Here is a 22,796-nt window from a genome sequence, read left to right on the forward strand (position 1 = left end):
ATGAAATTCTTCAAGGGCCACAGAAAATAAACTATTGGATCGTCATACATTCATGCCTCCTTTTTGGGGTTCTTTTTATCGAAAATCAAATGACTTAGGAAACAAACTAGCCAGAATATTTAATTATAATAAGGAGGATTTTTAGAAACATTATTTCCAATCTATTTCATTAAGACAAATCGTTTTATATTCGATGTCTTATTATCAATAGTCTTAAAACTAACAACATCAAAAAAACATCTATTTAAATTTAGCTTTAATTCAATTATTTTAAGATGTGCTTTAAATACAAAAACCTTAGTTCGAAAATACATTAAAAAATTAACCAAATATGACCGGAACATTAATATTTATATGGACATTTTTCTAAATTTTCGATTAATTTGCCAATCCAACCAAATTCTAAGTACCACAAGTACAGCTCTCGGTATCGGGTAAAAACGATCTCAGCCGGCAAATGGCCAAGGCGAAGAATCTTGATCATGAGCGTGATCATCATTATGATCACTACCTTGACTCTGAGGAGGGAAAGAGAGGGCGCGTCAGAGAGACAGAGAGAGCGCGAAACTGCATGAGAAACGTTATGTGAGCGAAATGAGGCAACGCACACAAAACACTCTCACTCTCTCTCACACAGGTGCGCTTGGTTCGCCGTTTCGCCGCTGTTTTCTCACCTGGGCAACGGCGAATATCTCGTTATTTTCTGACTCATACGAAAGGGAAGTTTCGCTCTTTCTCTCTCTCGATTTACGGTGTTTTCAATTCGCCGTCTAACTGAGTTTGTTGTAGCGGCGAGATCGATCGGTTGACTTTGGTTTGGCCTAACTGACTACCTCGAATACAGTAAGTTGCGAGCCGGCGTTGTGAATGCACGTGTTTTCGCTTAACTCACCTGGGCGAACCCCAAAGACCAAAGCCAACCATTAAACTCACATAAAACAATACAATTTATAAAAACGAAAACACTGTGTTGTGCATCAAACAATATAGAAATATATTGAAATACATCCATACAAAACAGAAACGAATTTTTTTTGAGTAATATTTTTTACAAGTGCGCTGAATAACACAAATAAATCAAGAACCCAACAAGTGTTTGAAAACCCAAAAAAAAATTGGGAAAACAAAAAATTTTCTTAACACATATTTTTTGAAAACTTGAGGAAAAAATCCACAGTTTTTTCGACAAGTCACCGAAGACTTAATAAAAATTTATTTTTCAAAAAAAGAACAAGACTCGACACTGCCGAAAAGGCAATTTTCTTCAAGTACATTTTTTCGAAGTGTTTTGACAAAACAAAGCAAAATTCTCGAACCAAAGAACAAAATCACGAAAGGACCCCCTAAAACAATCCCTCATTTATAATTGACTACTTTGACTTACAAAGCCGAAGAACTTTCAAAAGACATGAAGAGGGCAAAACAAAAGTTAACTTGAGCTCGGCTCATGACCAAATCAAAACTGAAATCAAACAATTTTTTTTTTCAACACAGTGGACGAGCGGCGAACAAACATACACACACAATTGGATTAGTGTTTTGTTTATTTCGGACCCACTGTAACTGTCCCTCGTCCACCCGAAAATAAGAAGAAATTCGTCGCCTCCTTGAATTCGTCGCGTGTCGCCGTCGCGTTTCGTAAAATCGCTTATCGTTCATCGCAAATCAATCGATAATCCATCATGCCGAAGATTTTCCTGATCAAAAATCGCCTGCATCAGCAGCAACAGCGCTTGCTTGAATCGCAGAACTTGCTGCAGCACAAGAACCAGGATGATGAGCGCTTGGTGCCGCCCCTCAGTCCAAGTGGGAGTGGCAGCGGCCCCTCGCCAACGCCCACATCCCAGCCACCACCGGAACCGCAAGGTCAGGGGCAACAGGTGCTCGGACAGGTGCCCGATTCAGATCAACAGCCACTGAGCCTCACGCGCAAACGATTCCACCATCGTCGTCACTACTTCGGACAATCGCGCCACAGTCTCGATCATCTCAATCAAAATCAGAGCCCGAATCCAAATGCAAATCCCAATCAAATACAAAATCCTGCGGAATTGGAAGTCGAACGAGCCACTGGCCAAGTTCAAAACGGTAAGTTTAACTTTTCTGAAAACAGAATCTAAAAATCTTTTCGCTGCTTAAATTTCCGTTTTGCGTTCTGTGACTTCTTTGGAATACTCCAAGCATAAAGTATCGAAGAACAACGCAAAGAATTTTAATTTACTTCGATAAATAATTGCTACAAATCTGTCAGTCAGTTTTTTTGGCCGATGGCAAATCGGCTGGCAATACAATCGCCATATCTATTGCCTGGAAATCTTTTCAAATTTCAAGCTTCACTTTTGGGCAGCTTTTGTTATTGCTTTTTTCGCCCACACCATGACGAACTCGTCCCCAGTGTATCTTTGTATCTATATCTGCCCTGTCTATCTTCCATTCTCCAAAACGGAGCTATGGGTTTACTTCGACATCAATCACTTTCATTGAATTTCGTAAGCGTATTATTTCGTTTTATTCTATTTTTTTTGCCAAAAAAGCCAACCAGAGTTCTCATGCCTCTGTTCTGATTCTCTGTTTTCTGTTTTCAGTTTTCAGTTTTATTTTCTGTCTGTTTCGGTTATATAATCGCCCAGCATGCTTATTAAGTCATTTCGATTTAGGCGGTGGACTTAGGTTAAAGGTTTAAAATTTTCATAAATGATTAGGCGAGAAGAACTTTCTTCGATTTCGGGGCGGGTTTTATTAATTAAGTTCTTTTCGATTTTATTTGAAAGTGAATTTCGTTCAGCGTTCTTTCAGCGTTTTTTCGCTAAAGTCTTTTGTTTCTAAGCTTTTTTAACTGCCCTTTGTCTGGCCTTAATTATATCTATATTTTTATTCAACCATTATAGCTCGGCTTCAGTTCAAGAGAAGCGTCTCTCACACGCAGCCTCATAATTTTGCCCCTTACGCAGGCATTATATTTCATGGTTATAGCTTATATATATTATTTTCACGCAGCGCGTAGTAGAGTGCTATATACAACATTTATTAAATTAAATAACATGTTGCGTTCTCGGTTCCTCCCGGTTTATCGCCGTCCAACTCCAAGTTCCCTTCATCATCTCTATCGCCCATCCACTTAAAAATGTATTATGAACGCTTCCGCTGTATAATTTTTATGAGTTCTGCGGATATTGTAATGGAAGTTATTTGAAGGGAAATCGTTTCGCAACCTTATATTCTCGAAGAAAACATTTTAAAATTGGATAGAATTAGACAGAAGTTTGTGAGCTCATCTGATTGGCAGAATGCTTATAGCATAACTTCATAGCTACCACTTTTAAGTTAAGTTCCTACTTTGATCAATCTATGCAGGTTTTAATATTATTTCAAGAATTTTCAAAAACTCTGCTCCTAGGTCTTGTACTCTAACCATGTGTTCTCATGCTGCTCTGATTTCAAAGAACCCTCTGGTCACACTGCCCTGTTCACTTTTTTTGTTCAATTACCGCTTGCTGTTCGTGTTTTTCTTGGCTTTAGTGGGCTGTGCCCATGGCCAAGAACTTCACACACTTGAGCGCACACTCACACACTCGAGCGAAGCTAGAACGAACGAAAAAAAGAATTATATAACTAGCAAAGTACAAGGTACTAAAAGCCAGATACAAGAAAAAATCTCCTCTCAACCACGCAAAAGTACAAGTTTCGCCAGAAGATGAAGAACCAAAGCCAAAGCAACAAGAAACGGAAAAAGAAAAGAGTGCGGCGCAGAAGAAGAACTTCTTTTTGTTTGGTTTTGCAGCCTAGACTTGCGCTAAAGTTCCAACTACACACAATGACTAAGAAGATCATCATGACGATCATGAGAGCCAAGTTCAGTTGAGGAGGTGGAGCAGGAGAAGGTGGTTGGGCGGGTTGGGGACGAGGACGTTGGGTGGGGTGCATTGTAGGTACGTCGTCTGCCATTTGGCCTAAGCAAAGTCAAGGCAACTGGCCATAATAAAACTTGTAGAACCAGTCGAATTGAAGACTGGGGAGAAGAAACCCACCAGAAGAGGCAGGAAAGGCAAAAGAACAGAGCTTGTGAAATGCTAAAGGGCCTTGGAGGATGAACATTGCTACAGGAGAAAAAGCAAAATGCGAGCCAAGATGCCCGAGAAAAGCGAACCGAACCGAACCGAACCGAACTGAACTGAACTGAACTGAACTTCATGCATATATGGACAAGAATTCCTCCTAGTTTCTTCGCCCGCCACAGCTGGAAGTATGATGAGCATAACTTCCTGTTACATTTTCCTCTATCTTCAGCCAGCGATCTTTATGCCGCGAATTTCTCTTGGGCCACACTAGTAAAAGTTAATAAATAACCGAAAGGAAATTCATTGATCGACCGATCGGCGATAAGGAAATTTCCAAAAATAAAGGAGAGCGATCAATGCAAATTCTGCAGCTGTTAGAACTGCAAGTTCAATTGCACTCACAGCTTACACGCAGATGTTGCAATCCTCGAGCGGAAGTTAGCGAAAGGTTCCCTTAAAGACCTCGCGACCCTTCTCCAGAGACAAGTTCAGCGAACCCTCTCCAAACAACACTCACCATCTCAAACAAAACCAAAAAAATAAAAAAAACACAGACGACGACGAGTCAAAAGCAAAAGTCAAGTGGTAAATGAGGTAAATGGTAAGGTAAATGCAAAATGAGAAAGACAAGGGGGCAGTAACAGAAAACAAAACCCAAAACCCATTACTTCATAGTGCCAGTGCTGAGATTTTCTTCGGAAATCAAATCAATTCTATTGTTTATTCAATTAAGCGCTTGATCCCCCAGACGATTCGCTCTCCGATCTTCAACTAATTGGAGTCTAGATGGGCATCTCCACTTGATTGAGCATATGTAAATGGAATATAGACTGATGAGACCTCTTTCTGCATTGATTAATCAAGCCTCATATTGGTAACCCTTTTCATTATCAAAAACAACCGTATAAGAATATCAAATATTCTGTTTAAGAAAAAACCAAGTCAGCTAGAATTAAAATGATAACAGTTAAATGATAATGGCAAAATTTCAACAATTAAAACCCAAATTTATTTGAGTAAACATACTTTTCAAATTGCATACTATGGAAGTTTTGGCAAGCTCAAGTTCGCTAACTTAGTAATTTTGAATCGAAAGACTCAGGCGGCAAACTTGATTTCTCCAATAGGCATTTAATATGAGTTCTTTTCGCCTCGTCTTTTTTCTTCCTCTTCCCTTGGCATACGTACATATATTTTTTTGGCATTAGTTTTACCTGCCGAAGGACTGATAAAACAATGCACTATGTGTGTGTAGGTGTGTGCGTGTGGAACTGAACGAACTACCTGTGCCAAGGGTTTTTTTTAATCTCCCAACCAAAAACGATATTTGACAATCGGAAAGAGAGAGAAAAGCGAAAAAGGGCAACCAGAGAATCCTGCACACCTCGATAACATTCAAAGCCGAGATTTATTTGTGCAGTGAATCAACAAACAAGAATACCCAGCACAAAGGAAACGGCAGAGAGGAACACAGTATGAAAGAGAGAGAGAGAGACTGACAAAAAAACAGGTCTCAAGTGCTGCCAACCGAGAAGAAGAAGCAGCAGCGGCAGAAGAAGAAGAGAGCAAAAAGAACGTAGAATATACATTTGAAAAAAAAGGAAGCGAGTTTTTTTTTGTCCGCCTTAGCTGGGTGTTTTTCTTTTGCCTTTTTTTGGTATGCAGTCGAAGAAGAACAAGACGAAAAGAAGGAGCAATGTTGAAGAAGAACAAAAGAACGAAGAAAGAACGAAAGGCAGCAGCGGGAAGATACAAATATATTTATATATATATTCGTGATCATGAGCAATGATCAGCGCAATGATGACGATAATGATGGTGCGTGTATTTTCTTTGTCTTTGTCCCCGTCTCCCTCTACACCATACACCCATCTCCCTTTGTTCTTCTGGGCATGAAAATGCATTATTTTCCCGTGGGCTGCAACTACTTCTAATTGAATTACCTTTTGATATGGATACGCAATGATAAGATCAATGGAAGCAGTCGACAAGAAAAATGAAAAAAAAATTTAAAAAAAATGAAAAAAAAAACAAATAAACAATAGGAATATTTTGGAAAAAAGTTCAACAATTACAAAAATTCATTTCCAAATAAATGCACACACATATATGTATGAATGATATCCAAAAATGAATATTGCATGTGCCTCAAATATAATTTAAAATATTTAAGCGAACTGAATTTGAATATTTTCAAATTTATACAATTTATTTTTAATAGCAGCTATGCTTTAGCTCTGGACACTTTCCATAAATAAATTGGCTCAACTGTTGGCAAGTGAAGCGCAGTCAAAACAAATAAATTGCACAATATATTCGCAATTCTCGCCTCAGCTTTTTTTGAATTTCTGATTGTTTCTCCACTTTTTTCCTCTGCAATCGCACAAGTGTCAATAACTTGTAAATCGAATTTCTGCTGCAAATTTCTTATTATTTTTGCCAAATTATTATTATCAACTTTTATGCGAGCGAAAAGGGCAAAACTTGTTTCGTTTGATATATTTTTGTGTATTTTTAATTTTCACTTTATTGTTTCAAACACGTTTTTATAACATTTGTAATCAAAGCAGCAATATAGAACTCGTTTTCATTCTCGTTTGATGTTAACAACAGCAAAAACAAAAAGTTAACTGTTTTTTTGTGAAATATTTGCGTTTTTGTTGGCAGAAGATCGGCTGAATAAAAAAAAAACACGTTTTGGCCTGGCCAAAAACCACAAAAGGCGCGAGAGGCAGCGAAACGGTTTTTATTTGCTCTATCCGAAAATAAACATGTGCAAAAAAATAATAAGCGATGAGGTGAGTGGGTGGGGGTGTAATTCGATAGGTGTAGACATTAATTCCAATGGCGAACCGTTTTCAAGTGTGCGAATTAATCGAAAATAGCTTCCAATTAAATCAAGCTTAAATAGTTAACGCTCTAAAGAGTGAATGCACTTGAAATGCTTTGAATTTGTCGATCGAACGGCAAAAAAAAGGACTTATTCATTTATCGATTGTATGCAAATTAGTTTCCGCATTAAGGAAATACCTCAATGTAACTTGAGTTGGGAATTATTAAAAAAAAAACATGTGTAAAGATGTTTGAATGCCGTTTTAAACTTATGGTAGAATATGAAATCAATCAGCAAATACAATTTTATTGTATGTATTTAATCGTATAGCCTGAAATAAATTTCCTTTTCCCCGAAAATGCAAAATACGATGACCACACTTTGCAGCCATTAAAGTCGACACACAAATTTACAATTTATGCAAATCTCTCCGGGTTAAAAACGAAACGGAATGGCCGAGAAATTTCACAAATCCATAGGTCTTAAACATAATTGAATAATGGGGGCTATTTTGTGATACTTTCGGCTTGCGGCAGATGAGCTGCGCAAATTGCACAATTTTCGAATGAGACAAAGGTTTTGTGCTTATTCGTTTTTGGCCTCTGATGAAATTTCTTTTGAACGACAACAAAAAAAAAAACCGAAACGGCGATGAAATTTCACATATCTGGCAAAAAAGAAGATCTATATATGTATGTACGTCCGCATTATATAGTATAGGTGCAGATATATGCGCAACTGACTCTGAGCTTGATCAGTTTGTCAATGGCTGCGTTTGTCAAGCCGAAAGCTGGGGAAAAAAACCAGTTCAGAGGTGCAGCAGCCTCAGCCTCAGCCTCCAATGCAATGTGCTTAACGCATATGGTGTATCGCGGATCAGGGGGCAGATATCGAAAGGGGGTCTCGACTATATAGTACGAGTTGTCAATGCTTTAGTTAGTCGTGCGAGGAAAAGAGAGACAATCGCAGCTAAATGCAGTTTGTGCATGCAGTCATTCATTCATTCATTTAGTCAGTCACAAGTCAACCCTGACCTGAAAAGACTTATGTATCTGTATATATATATGTATATCTTTACTTGTGTGTGTGTGCGTATCATGCATGCCTGCATGTCTGCTTGTATGCAGATGTTTGTTTTGTATGCAACTTTTTGTCGAGATGCCATATGCGAATGCATCTTTATCGCACCCACACTATCGCTCTCGAGTGGGTAGTAATACGAATTAAATTGTACCTGTTGTTTGTACATATGTATATATAACTATGACACATTGATGATATATGTATATAGGAAGATGGCTTATCCATGGATGATTTTTATTTCATATTACCACCGCTTTGATTTTCTAACTATACGTATATATAATTGACCACTTTAGACTATGACTTTATTTGCAGCCTCATCAAAATTAAGCATTTCGGTTATTCTCACTTTTTATGACCACAAAATCATATTTAAATCTAGTTGTCGTCACTTCACACACACACACACACAAATTGTGTGTTTGTTGACAAATGTCAAATATTTCAATATCAATATCAAGTTCGTTGCCTAAGTCTTTTGTTTGGTGGCGGACTGCAAGTGAAAATGACCAACAAACACAAATCGAATAATACCAATAGTAATAATAATAATAATAATCGGACAGCAAACAACAACAAGAAACTACAAATAAAAGCCAAGTAATAAATGATATGCACACACACACACAACAGTGGGGCACACATGAAATTGAGTAAAAAAAAAAAAAAGAAAAAAAAAACGAAAAAAGAAAAAAACCTACCGGTTTTCAAGGTTAGGCCGCTTTAACTGTATTAACACCGGGTCCGTAATCACAGCAGCAGTTACGTCATAATGAACAGAGCGGCATTTACAGCAACAACAAGCACTTTATACTCTTATTCGTTGCGGTTTTGGCTCATTTCATTTCTCAGACCCAAATAAAATTTATACGCATAATTTCATATTTGTAACAAAATCCAAAAAAGACGAAACAACAAAAAAATGAAATGAAAAATGGGGGAGAAGATGCAAAGAAGTGTTGTAAGTGGGTGTTTGCTTAACATAATCTCGCATTATTGTTTTCCTCCTTAACGTGTTTCGGTTTCGTTTTTTTTTCGGTTTCGGTTTTTTTTTTTTTTGTTTCTGTATGCAAATGTGGGTCACCCAACTCCTGGAAAAAAAAGTTTTGTTATATGTTTACAGTTAAAACAAGCCAGAGCGCTTCTCTTGGCTTTTCACTCTCCGTTCGCATTTAGCAATCAATATTGAGAGCAAGAGTTAAGCAAGTTGTCGGTGCTCATCATCATTATTGATTTTTGTTGTTTCTGTTCGAGCTTTTGTTTAGTTGCCTTTGCTAAAAAAAAAAAAAAAAAATTTCAACGTGCTCGTTGCCGTTGACAGTTGATGATACCATGTTGTAATCGGGGGCCTATATAACGGAAGCCAAGGTCAACCAGATGTGGTTGAAAAAGGTTTTTCTTCTCAAAATGCAGCAGTGGTGGAATTATATACACACGCATAGGTGTATTGGGAAAATGCAAATATCAATAATTCGATGCAGTCAGAAAATGGAGAAAACCTTGTTAAATACAAGTAATGAGTTCGGGCATAAGATATTCCCTAAAAACACAGCGCCTAAATAATCTAAATGTATATGCAATGCAGGTGTAGTAAGAGCCCGAAACTAGTTTCTTAAAAGGTTCATCACTTGTCTCATTAACAAGTGCCTGGCAATTAATTAAAGCCACCTGTTTCGAAGGGTAAAGGAAACCGCCGAAAGAACTAGTTACTTAACTGATTCCCCAAGTATGCGACGATTTGACTAAACTCCACCTGTATCGTATTTGATGAATTTCCGTTACGTTTTTCGCAGTCTTTTATTCAAACGCTGCAAATGAGTTTGTCAACCAAATGTTTGCTGTTTTTTATTGTTTTTTTTTTTTTTTGCAACAGTTGTTGCTGCTCCGTTGTGGAACTGACCAATACAAATATAAATATTGATGTAGACAAAACTCACACGAGCACTTGCCAATTGAGAAGCGTTTTTAGAATGAATACATTATATGCGTTGACCTAAATTTTGTGTCTCATTTGTCTGTGTGTCAGTTGCACAAAGAAGCATGCTAAATAGCAACTAAAAACCATACAATTGCAGTCGGGGCGAATTGAACAACTGTTTGACTGACTGACGTACTAAATGGACTGACTAACTGGGGGGGAAAAAACCGAAACAGCATCGAAGGCTGTCCATGTGCATGTGCTAATTGTTACAGCCAATATAGCCAGCCCCATATGACTTATGCTCCACTATTTATGCATATCGATAGGTAAGCAAATAGTTATCAGATCATGGAATGCAAAGGATCATAAGAAGTAATATATTGTAAATAGATTCATTAATGCTTAACTTCCATTTGGAAGTTAAAAGTTTTTTTTTTTTGGCGCAATTTTTTCAACCGCACCTGTCTAGTTTCTTCACCGCACAGTTCCTCTCGAAAAAACACTAGTCTACACGAACATGTATCCATATATATATATGTATATATGTACATATAGAACCGAAAAGCGATTTTCCGTTCACAGTTCGTGCCTGGCTCATTAACATTTCACAGTGACAACAAAAACAACAGGGTGCAGCCTCATCTACTTTTTTATTTTTGTATTTTTTCTTTCTTGCCGCACTGCCTTACAAATCATTTAACGCAATTGCGTTAAAACTTTGCCCCATTCAAATGCACGAGCAACAAAAACAATGGAGCATAGCTAGTCGTGTGCAAACAAACATTTTGCTGTTTTACTTTACTTGCAGCTTCTTTTTTCAGCATTATTGTTAAGCAGTTTGTTGCACTTTTGTTTAGTGCGTCCCCGATTTGTTTGCAAAGTTGGGTTGAATGTGGACAAGTGGGGTTGAGATAGGGTTGCTTTCGAAACCGACACCAAAATGCCATATAAATTTCTCGACATATATGCTCGGCATTATAAAGTTAAGGGTGTGATTCAGTGCGACAAGTGGTGTTTTGCCTTCTGGCCAGGATAATCAACCGTTGGCCATCTGCGTGTGCAGCCAATTTGGCACTTGTCAATGCCACATTTAGTTCAAGTCTAAGCGGCGACATAACAGCACAAATTGCAATGTAAACGAGTCAAATGAAAGAGAGCAAGGTTAGCATTGACATTAATACCAAAAACAGCCAACAACAAATTGAAAAGCACATAAAAGCTGCATTAGAACAGCGACAGCAACACAAACAGCAACAACAATTGCAAACTGGCAGCGAATAAATAAAAGCAACTGTAATTAGCAGCTGCACAAAACGAAGCACATGTTGGCACAACTTGTTTGTAACTGTGTATGCTGCACTGGAAAAAATAAATAGCTGAATATATCTTTCAAATGATCGGTATCTGTGAAAATGCTACTACACAAATAGCATTCTTAAGCATATTTTCGTTAGGTGTACAAATGTTTCAGCTCACACACAACGAGCACTCGGACCATATCCATGTGGTTTGCAATTTAAGACGCTTCAAGTCGGAGGCCCTGAGTGGTTGGCAACGTTGATGATGACGAACAGCGATATCTCACACACAAAAACATTAAATGCTTAACCAACATTTAGTGTCGGCCATAATTCGTTGCAGTTTCGACCTTGAAAACGAAGCAGCAGCAGAAGCATTTGTATGTTTGGAATGGTGGGGAGATGTACCGAATTCAACCAATAACCCAATTCACAGGACTTTTTATGATGTTTCTTAAGAACAAAAGACTTAGGCAACAAACTTCAAAAATAAGTCAAGGTAATCCTTTTGGTAAAGCAAAAAATAAACAAGAACTCCTCACCCAAGCAAGCGCATAAACAAAAATGTAATTATGTTAAACGAAATTATTTTGTTAACGCGTCGGCAATTTATAATTCATATACTTAATACACATGTGGAGCGGACGGACAACAGGGCATGTTTATAAATACACATATATATGTACACATTTAACAACAAAAAGCGGCAATCGCGATGGGCAGATTTTCGAGGATCGATAAAACTTAATTGCATGGCACTTAATGCATTTTAAGTTTTGCGGCCAGCGGATGAAATGAGTGGGTAACCCGAGACGGAAGAGCCTAATAAAGACCTTGGAGGCCCTTAGAATTCGAACTATCAACAGCAGCTGAAGCGGAAGAAACCGAAAGGCGAAGAACAACAAAATCGAGGCAAAGTAAACCCTAAAATGAACGAAATAAACCGAAAGCAGCCAAATTGGGCGTTAGAGACAAATTCATTTGGGGAGCGAGAAAAGGAGCCCATAAATTTATAGACTGTCCCGAGGGTCTGCGATCTTGATCTCGATACAGACAAAAAGTAAAGAGAGCAGCCGAAAAAAAAGAAAAAATTATATATCCGATCGGATCGTGTTGCAAATGGGTTGGCACAACACTTGGCTCCTTTTGGCATTAGAATTGCTAAATGCTCCAGGTATCGAAGGGAGAAATGACAGAAGGGTTCGCTGTTTAGGCTTTTACACTACACTACATAATTTGTAAGGGAAGCGCTCGGACATTAGGTCATTTGGTCAGCGAATGAAATAAAAAAAAAAAAAAAAAAAAAAAAAAAAAGCAGAGGGTAAAGGATCCCAGCGATAGGACGGACCTGAGCCGAAAAAAAGCACCTGTTAGAAGCTCGAACTTCCTCTTCCTTCAAACGGATGCATTCATCAATTTGGCAGGATCACAGGAAGCTCCTTCCTGCCGTTCCTCTTTATTTTTTCACCCTTTTCTTGACAAGGGTTCTGCATCTGCTATTCTATTCTTTTCCCTTAATATGCTTCCTTTTTTTGCTGGCCATTTGAAAAGGAGCAGAACTGAAAGAACACGCACTTGTCAGTTAACCAGGGAATTGATTAGCTGTCTGTCGGCTAATCGATGACACTTCAACCAACTCTCGCATTTATTTCCATCTCATTTTTAAGCCAACCATTTTTTAGTCGCATTTGTCAACGTTCTCTGCTCAGTTTCATGCTCTATTAAATGCCGTTCGGCATTTGCAATCGTTTCGGTATAATTTTTTTTTTTTAGTTTTGCGAAAGCAAAAGTTTCGATGGGTGGCTGCTGGGTTGGATCAATGGGTGTATTTAAAGTGTGTCACCAGCCGAAGATTGGCTAAAAGTTCATGGGTCAACGGAGGGCTGACATTGCTCCATTGCTCTGTACTTCGTAATACTCTTTTAGCCAAGCATTACTCAAAACATCTTTAAACCCAGACCGGCTCAAACGATTTGAGACAATATCATTGAGGCAATAATAGCCCAAAAGGCACTCTTTTCATTCACTACCGCAAGCGAAGACACAATTAATTGAGTTTTTATCGGAGATTTGACGGTTGTATTAACTCTTCTTTTTTGCGCTACAACCAATAGCAATTATCTGGCAAATCTGATCATAGCTAAATGCTTAAACAATAGCTAATCAAGAGAACAGCACCTGGTGCATGTTACTAATATTGGGGTCAATATATGTATGTATGCTGCAGCATGATGATTATGAAAAACATGATGATTTCAATAGTTTGGGTCTGGATCTATTCATTGTTTAGTCTGCTATATACGTAGCTATATAATCAGCCTTATATACATTTATGTATATGGGCAGAGCTGCTTGGAAAACGTTACCGCCTCTGTCAACGTGTTTGGCATTTGCAATTAGACACACAGAACCACACGACAAAAAAAAAACAGACAAACTGAACTGAAAATATATAAAACAAGAAGAGCGATGGGCTCGAGGGGAGAGGCAGGTGGGAGTGGGTGTTTGTGTGTGCCGTCATCGAATTGTCGTGCATGCCAGGAATTCAATATGCGATAAGCTCAGAATGCGCTTGGAATTTGACGAACCGCGCCATCTCTACTTCTCTCGCATAATCCCACTCTTTCTGTACAATAAACGTAACATTGTAAATATATATAAAATATTATATAAAAATAAATAAAATATATACATTTTCTAAGTGAATATCTTCTGGCTTGCTGCGTAGTCTTTGAATCAACAAGTTGGAACGCCCACGGCCTAAAGGGTTACAACTTTATAAGGAAAGTACAGGTTCTCTGCGAGCAGGTGTCACCCGCATGAAAATTAAAATGCTTCCTCAAATACCGAATATACGTGTATTTAATTATATGAAACACAACTAGGAACTAAATATATACATACATAAATATGCACATTGATAAGACCCCACCCACTGAGGAGGCACTACATCATTTAAATCACCTGGAATTCCCGCTGAATACTGAAAGCCTGGGTTCATCTACCCAATTAGCAGGCGGCAAACCCGTAAAAAAATCAAAAATCCATATGTACGTAGGAGGCGCGAAAAAATAAGAAAACAAAATATCTTACGAATTCTAGACGACAACTTCAACGGTTCGACTCGAAATGCTTTGCTTTGTCGGCATTGTCATGCACAATTGACACATACATGCGTAGTATATAGTACACAGCAAGAATAACCTGTGTAGTTCATTTTAAAAATATTTTTTGTGTAATCTTTTAATATTTTCAATAGATGATTGTGTGTTCTATTCTATTTGTTTTAGCCCCAATTTGATTTTTTTTGTGTGGATTTACTTTTTTCACAGTGCACAAAAAGTTATTTCCCTTTTTTTTTTGAATTCGTACTTTTTCTACATATTGCGTATTTGTTTTATACCCTTTTCTCCGTTTTATTTCTTTACTTTTGCCATTTTTGTTGCGTGTTTTTACGACGCATTTGGCGCTAGACGAAATCGGTGGAAGCCTCCGATTTCAGTGGGGCATAAATTTAAATTGAAAAGTTCAAGCACTCATCATCGCATCCGCGGGTGCGAAAGAGATGGCGCCAGTATGCAAATCGATTTACGGTAAAGGATAAGACAAACGTCCATTGAACTCACGATCGTTGGCGAGAGCGAGATGGTCAGATACGGGCTCGATTTAATCGGCAATTATTGCCCTCTCTTTTTCGCTAGAAAAATTCTAATTGTTTTAGTGATTTTCCTTTTTTTTATTTTCCCACTTTGTTTTAATTGCTGTTCGCTCGAGGTCAATGTTTGTGCTTTGTTATTTGCTTTTTTTATTGTACAATACAACTTCAATTGAAATTCATTTCCTCATCGCAGCAACACACAAAAAATAAAAATAAAAAACAAAACAAATGCGCCGCCTTATTCGCATTTCATTTTCAACTTGAAAAATTCAAGCTCAAACATGTTTTATGTGTGTGCTGGTGTAATTACAAACATTTTACAATTCGCCTTGACCTTAGCACAATAAAATAAATTACAACTATGGCCAATGCAAACGCACGCACACCATTAAACAACTAAAACTTGTTACATGTAGAAGCCATGTAGATTGCCAGTGTGGGCGTGTAGAATGTGGCCCGGTGGGCGTGGCCCACCTGTTAACCCATTAAAGACAGAAATGGAATGCCAGGCATTTGGCAGGGGTGGGGTAAAATGCGTTAAATCGGCAAGCAAACGATCAATTATTTTCGAATTAACAGTGGCATACAATTCGCATTTAACAATAATAATAATAAAAATATTCAACATATTTTCAATAGTTTTAGAGTTATAGCCAGTGCTAATATATTGAAAATGAAGTGTTCAAAGATTATATCTAATTTTAAGAAATATATTTGAACAAAATATATATGTACATACATATGTGCAAATGTGTTTGTGCATGTGTGCGCAATAGACAGTTAGAATTTATGCGACGTCGACTGCAACAGTTGGCCATGACCAACAGAGCGAGATGGCGAATGCGTGATCGGCATTTGTAATTGCACACACTCCTGTAATTGTACAAACAACACATGCATGCACATACATATGTACAAATGCAATTACACACTCGCAAAGGGCCAAGAAAAACACGCACACCCACGCCACCAAGCAAACACATACACACTCTACTCACTCACTTCGACAAAAAGCCTTGATCTTGATCGAAGTAACACAACTTACTGTGCAGTTTTGTTGCTTTTCTTGCCTGCCTTTTTCGCTGCACTTGTTTTGATTTAAAGCCAAGACGGCTTTTTCAGCGGCTAACCTTGTCTTTGCCCGTTTTGTCTTTGCACTTGCACTTGCAATTATTGGCGTATCGCAATTGATTAAAAAGAGGCCACTCAAGTTGACGTTCAACAAATCCGTGCGCTCAGCAAATGAACGCCATCGAAAATGATGTTCGCAAGAACATCCGAGAGAGGGCGCTTTCAGCTTTGGTTTGAAAACAGGTGGAAAATACAGCCGTTAAAATTGAATTTAACAGATTTTATAGTAAATAGTTTCAACTTAATGGTTAATCACATTTCAAATGTAACTGTTAATAGGAGTAGCCCTGTTTTAGTTTTGTCAATTTTAAGTTAATGACTTTTATTCACCTTATAATCAGAAAGTAGATTTTAGTAGTAGATCTGTAGATTTTAGTGTACTCTTTTGAGACATAATTTCATAACTTGTTGATTCGTAGTCGGCAACTCTGCACCAACGACTAGCCTACAGTTAGAATTGGAATTACACACTCCACCGAAATGGAAGAATGTAAGGAAGAAAGGGAGTGTGATCGAAAGTCCGTTCCTTTTTACAGTTAAATGGCAATCGTCAGAACGAACGGACAGACAAATTTCTGAGAATCGTAATTCCTTTCCTTCTCTCATTTTCGGTGATTTTCCGTTGCTTTTTTATTGTGTGCACTCGAAAGTTCTATTAGGTTCCACAGGGTTTTTATACATATAATTAATTCGTAATTAAAGTAACTTTGTGCACCTGATGCTAATTTAATTTTCACCTCTTTTCTTGCAGAAAACTTTGCCGCCGAGTTGCTGCAGCGTTTGACACCAAGCACTGCCACCACTGCACAAAATAATATTGTTAACAATTTGGTTAATAATAGCAGAGCCGCCACCTCCGTTTTAGCCACTAAAGACTGTACAATTGAAAATTCCCCAATTAGCATACCAAAAAATCAGCGAGCAGAGGACGAGGAGGAGCAAGAAGAGCAGGAGAAAGAGAAGCCCGCGGAGCGGGAGAAAGAGAAGTCCGATGAGAGGGCAGAACAGGTAGAAAAGGAGGAGCGGGTGGAGCGCGAAGAGGAGGAGGACGACGAGGTGGATGTGGGCGTAGAGGCGCCACGCCCACGTTTCTATAATACCGGCGTGGTCTTAACCCAGGCCCAACGCAAGGAGTATCCCCAAGAGCCCAAGGACTTGTCCCTAACCCTCGCCAAATCCTCGCCAGCTTCACAGCATATCCACAGTGACTCCGAATCCGATTCGGACTCTGATGGCGGCTGCAAGCTAATTGTGGACGAGAAGCCACCATTGCCGGTGATCAAACCATTGTCCCTGCGCTTGCGCAGCACACCGCCACCGGCGGATCAGCGACCAAGTCCGCCGCCTCCGCGAGATCCCGCGCCCGCCGTCCGCTGCTCGGTGATCCAACGGGCACCGCAATCCCAGTTGCCCACCAGCCGGGCTGGCTTTCTACTGCCCCCCTTGGATCAGCTAGGACCCGAGCAGCAGGAGCCCATCGATTATCACGTGCCGAAGCGAAGGAGCCCCTCTTACGACTCCGATGAGGAGCTGAACGCCAGGCGCCTGGAACGAGCGCGGCAGGTGCGCGAGGCAAGACGTCGCAGCACCATTTTGGCCGCCCGCGTTCTGCTCGCCCAGTCGCAAAGGCTAAATCCGCGCTTGGTGCGATCCTTGCCCGGCATTTTGGCTGCGGCAGCCGGACACGGACGGAATAGCAGCAGTTCCAGCGGTGCCGCCGGGCAGGGCTTTCAATCGTCCGGTTTTGGCAGCCAGAACAGCGGCAGCGGCTCGTCCAGTGGCAATCAGAACGCTGGTAGCGGTGCTGGTTCACCTGGATCCGGTGCCGGAGGCGGTGGTGGCATGGGCGGCGGTCGCGACGGCCGAGGGAACTACGGACCCAACTCACCGCCAACGGGAGCATTGCCTCCGTTTTATGAGAGCCTCAAGAGCGGCCAACAGAGCACGGCCAGCAACAATACGGGCCAAAGTCCCGGCGCCAATCACTCGCATTTCAACGCAAATCCAGCGAATTTCCTGCAAAACGCAGCAGCGGCTGCGTACATTATGTCGGCAGGTTCCGGTGGAGGAGGCTGCACCGGAAACGGAGGTGGTGGAGCATCGGGGGCAGGAGGTGGCCCATCGGCAAATAGTGGTGGTGGTGGTGGTGGCGGCGGCAATGGTTACATCAACTGTGGTGGTGTTGGTGGTCCAAACAATAGTCTCGACGGTAATAATCTATTGAACTTCGCCAGTGTTTCTAACTATAACGAATCCAATTCCAAATTCCATAATCATCATCATCATCAACACAACAACAACAACAACAATGGTGGTCAAACATCGATGATGGGTCATCCATTTTACGGCGGTAATCCCTCAGCCTACGGCATAATACTCAAGGATGAGCCGGACATAGAGTACGAAGAGGCCAAGATCGATATTGGCACCTTTGCGCAGAACATTATCCAGGCAACGATGGGCAGCTCCGGTCAGTTCAATGCCAGCGCCTATGAGGATGCTATAATGTCGGACCTGGCCAGTTCGGGTCAGTGTCCCAATGGAGCCGTCGATCCGCTGCAGTTCACGGCCACTCTGATGCTGAGTTCGCAGACCGATCATCTACTGGAGCAGCTGTCCGATGCCGTGGACTTGAGTTCATTTCTGCAGAGGAGCTGCGTGGACGACGAGGAGTCCACCAGTCCGCGGCAGGACTTCGAGCTGGTGTCCACGCCCTCGCTAACGCCGGATTCAGTGACGCCGGTGGAGCAGCACAATGCCAATACACCCCAGCTGGATGTCCTGCACGAGAATCTGTTGTCGCATCTGACCAACAATGTAGTCCGGGGCAGCAGCAATCAGCAGCAGCAGCACCATCAGCAGCACGGTGTGCAGCAGCAACAGCAGCAGCAGCATAATGTGCAGCAGCAGCACAATGTGCAACAGCAGCATGGCGTGCAGCACCAACATGTCCAGCAGCAACCACCGCCCTCGTATCAGCATGCCACGCGTGGCCTGATGATGCAACAGCAGCCGCAGCACGGCGGCTATCAGCAGCAAGCTGCCATCATGTCGCAACAGCAGCAGCAATTGCTCAGCCAGCAGCAGCAGCAGCAGTCGCACCACCAGCAGCAGCAGCAGCAACATGCCGCTACCTACCAGCAGCACAACATCTATGCACAGCAGCAACAGCAGCAGCAGCAGCATCATCAACAGCAGCAGCAGCAACATCATCACTTCCACCACCAGCAACAACAGCAGCCACAGCCACAGTCGCATCATTCGCACCATCATGGCCATGGTCATGACAACAGCAACATGTCGCTTCCCTCGCCAACTGCGGCTGCAGCGGCTGCGGCCGCTGCTGCTGCTGCTGCGGCAGCGGCAGCCGCTCATCTGCAGCGTCCGATGAGCAGCAGCAGCAGTTCTGGAGGCACCAATAGCAGCAACAGCAGCGGTGGCAGCAGCAACAGTCCGCTCCTGGATGCAAACGCTGCTGCGGCAGCTGCAGCTGCCTTGTTGGACACAAAGCCACTCATCCAAAGCGTAAGTAATCCAAATGGTCAGTCACTAAATACGCAATCACAGCAGCAAAAGCAGGGAAAACAAATCACATTGATGAAGACCACCAGGTACACGGAATTCGTCGAGATGGTGTCCATGGACGTGACGGTCAAGCCAGAGCTCTTTAACGAGCTCAAGCCAGAAATGACCGAGATCACCGCCGAGGAGTTGACTTTGGAAGCTGAGACAACAGCAGCAGCGGCAGCAGCAGCAGCAGCTAAATCAGCAACAGAGGGAACTCAAGTTCTGGCAGCATCGCCAGCACCTTTGTCGTCCGGCAGAAAGCTGCGTGGACGCGCCAAGGCTGTAGCCTATGGCTCCACAGTGATTACGCTGATATCCACGATGAAATCGTCGCCAGAAGTGCCGGCCACCAAGACGGTGCACCACACCACTTTGCGATCTCTGGCTACGGCGGCAGCGGCCACTGCAGCCGGTTTGCTGCCGCCATCGCCCACCGTTTCCGTTTTGAATGAGAGCAAAGTCTTGCAGCGGCGCGTAAGTGCGGAAGATGAGTCGGAAACTGGACAGCTGTGGGCCTCCAAGAGATTAGCTATCATTTGCGTTTCAATGGACTGCGGCTATCGAAGGCGCTTACCAGTCCATTGAAAAGTTTTGGTGTTAATTTGCTGGATTAAAGGCTTGGAGCTTGGAGTTTACCGACGATTCTTTCTAGGAACTAACCCGTCTATGTGTCTTCAATCCATATTTGTCTGTAGTTTGTGTTTGTCTGTGATTGTCTTAGATTCGTTGACTCCTTGAAAATGTTTAACCCATTGCGCGTAACCACAATTAATGAACGTTCGTTCTATGCATTTTTCAACAGTTGGGCTTGCCGCCGGATCTGCAGCTTGAGTTTGTGAACGGCGGCCATGGCATTAAGAACCCGCTGGCCGTGGAGAATGCCCATGGTGGCCATCACCGAATTCGCAACATCGATTGCATTGATGATCTCAGCAAGCATGGCCACCACTCGCAGCATCAGCAGCAGCAGGGCTCGCCGCAGCAGCAGAATATGCAGCAATCGGTGCAGCAGCAGCAACAGCAGTCGGTGCAACAGCAGCAATCCCTTCAGCAGCAGCAGCAGCAGCACCATCAGCACCACAGCAACAGCAGTGCAAGCAGCAATGCCAGCAGTCACGGATCCGCCGAAGCCCTTTGCATGGGCTCATCCGGCGGAGCCAACGAGGATTCCTCGTCGGGCAACAACAAGTTCGTCTGCCGCGTCTGCATGAAGACATTCTCGCTGCAGCGCCTGCTCAATCGGCACATGAAGTGCCACTCGGACATCAAGCGGTATCTGTGCACGTTCTGCGGCAAGGGATTCAACGACACCTTCGACCTCAAGCGCCACACGCGCACCCACACGGGCGTCCGGCCGTACAAGTGCAATCTGTGCGAGAAGAGCTTCACGCAGCGCTGTTCCCTCGAGTCGCACTGCCAGAAGGTGCATAGCGTTCAGCACCAGTATGCCTACAAGGAGCGCAGAGCCAAGGTGAGCATGCTTTTCCATTCCCAGGAGTACTCACAAATGGGATATGTATGGTTCTATCTGTAATCCTCGTCTCCTGCCCTCTTTTTTCACAGATGTACGTGTGCGAGGAGTGCGGCCACACCACCTGCGAGCCGGAGGTCCACTATCTGCACCTGAAGAACAACCATCCGTTCTCGCCGGCGCTGCTTAAGTTCTACGACAAGCGGCACTTTAAGTTCACCAACTCGCAGTTCGCCAACAATCTGCTCGGCCAGCTGCCCATGCCAGTCCACAACTAGTTGATGGATTTTAGTAATATAGAATAGTAACCATTCGAATCATTCGAATCGCTCGAATCACTCGAATCACTCGATTCACTCGATTCACTTAAGCAAACCCACATTGTGACTTTGAAGTTTTTTGAAAACTGCCCCACCTCCTTTTGCGGAGGATACGGAATTATTGGAGATTATGCTTATTATGTATATTTTTGCGTAGTCCTAAGAAATTAGTTACTAGCTGAATTAGGCCCCACTGTATCATGCTACCCCACTTCACTTTGCTGTGCAAATCTCTCTCACACTTGAGAAAACTCGAGTTCACCTCTTTTATTGTTAACCTTGAATTTTCGTTTATTTCAAGTATGGATCTTTCGAAAAAGCTCGTTTTTAGTCAAAAAGAAAGTTATCGTTAGACGTAAGAAATGTTTGAAATTGCTTTGAGCAACACTCACACAGATTATGAATGATCACGCGTATACATATATTAGAAGAAAATATATATTAAATATTTAGCTTTAAGATGTTAAGAGCAACCAACCGAACAAGCGGCAAACGTTGGCATTTATTTGTCTTCAACAAAACACAAATTAAAAAAACAAAAGTTTCAAAAAAGAAAAAAGAAAAAAAAACAGAACGCGTGGAGCAATGAGCGCGGTTCGCGGATAACATTATGTACACACCACCAACCATACGCATTAATATATTTATTACTTAATCACAAACCACATTGCATAGAGGCAAATCATTCGAATAAACTAGGCTAGGATCCTTAATATAAACTAAAGCTGTTCATAAATGAAGTCAAAGCCCAACAAAATCCAATCCAATGTTTTGGAAAATCGAATCGCGAGAATATGATCTACTGAATATATAGTTTGCAATAATCTTAGCTCATAGGCAATACCACCCATTGTACTGATCTTAAATGAACAAACAAAATACTAAACACAACATAAACATAAACATAACATAAACAACATTATGTATCTGATGGTATAATTTCTAAGCTTTAGCTCTAATGAACTTTGAAACCGGATTCGAATTTGAGTTTGAATTTGATTACGATTGCAGGGAAACGACGATTTCCAGTTCGTAACATTAAACTGCATTATTATTTCTGTTTTAGCATAGCGCTTTTTTTTTCTTTTAATTTGTTGTAAGCAACAACGGGTTTTTTGTGCAATCGCTTGGTGTTGGTTAAATGGAAAATAAGGATGAAATGACACGACAAATTTAAGATTTAAGCATCGTACTTTAAGGTTTATGCGGGGGCTGTCCACTGTGGCGCCACGCCCACCGCCCGCTGTGCAGCCCCCGAGGAAAATGGGAGGAGACGTCGAGAATGAGCGAGGGAGCAAATCGAAGCTTGGCAATGAACGAGTCCTTGTTTCCATATCCTCCCTCAACTAACTTAGTTCTTAACTAGAAAACTTTCACTCACACATAACTACACACACACACATATATAAATATCAGTTCTGCACACACGCGAACACACACACACACACCTAAATAT

The 22,796-nt window shown here is 41.5% G+C and overlaps 1 protein-coding gene and 1 long non-coding RNA gene across 7 annotated transcripts in view; one reads left to right on the top strand and one right to left on the bottom strand.

Annotated features, from left to right (window-relative positions):
- The window catches only part of LOC117146681, a 54,220-nt gene extending 38,148 nt beyond the window's left edge, over positions 1–16,072 (bottom strand). Inside the window, exon 1 of the long non-coding RNA XR_004459815.1 lies at positions 15,897–16,072. This is a non-coding gene — a long non-coding RNA (uncharacterized LOC117146681). The remainder of the gene's footprint in view (positions 1–15,896) is intronic.
- On the top strand, positions 835–22,405 carry LOC117146677 (transcriptional regulator ovo). 6 transcript variants are annotated; one of them, XM_033313039.1, is made up of 5 exons: positions 835–2,088; positions 16,734–18,191; positions 18,345–20,023; positions 20,352–21,020; positions 21,113–22,405. In XM_033313039.1, the coding sequence occupies exons 1-5, from the start codon at positions 1,683–1,685 to the stop codon at positions 21,296–21,298; spliced, it is 4,398 nt and encodes a 1,465-aa protein (XP_033168930.1). In that variant the 5' UTR covers positions 835–1,682; the 3' UTR covers positions 21,299–22,405. The 6 variants fall into 6 exon arrangements, with proteins under 6 accessions (XP_033168930.1, XP_033168929.1, XP_033168931.1 ...); XM_033313038.1 differs by having other exon boundaries at positions 836–2,088; positions 16,734–20,023; XM_033313040.1 differs by having other exon boundaries at positions 1,683–2,088; positions 16,734–19,507; positions 21,113–21,298.
- The last annotated feature ends 391 nt before the right edge of the window (positions 22,406–22,796 follow it).

The sequence above is a fragment of the Drosophila mauritiana genome, chromosome X, assembly GCF_004382145.1.
Source record: "Drosophila mauritiana strain mau12 chromosome X, ASM438214v1, whole genome shotgun sequence".
NCBI classification, from domain to species: Eukaryota; Metazoa; Arthropoda; class Insecta; order Diptera; family Drosophilidae; genus Drosophila; species Drosophila mauritiana.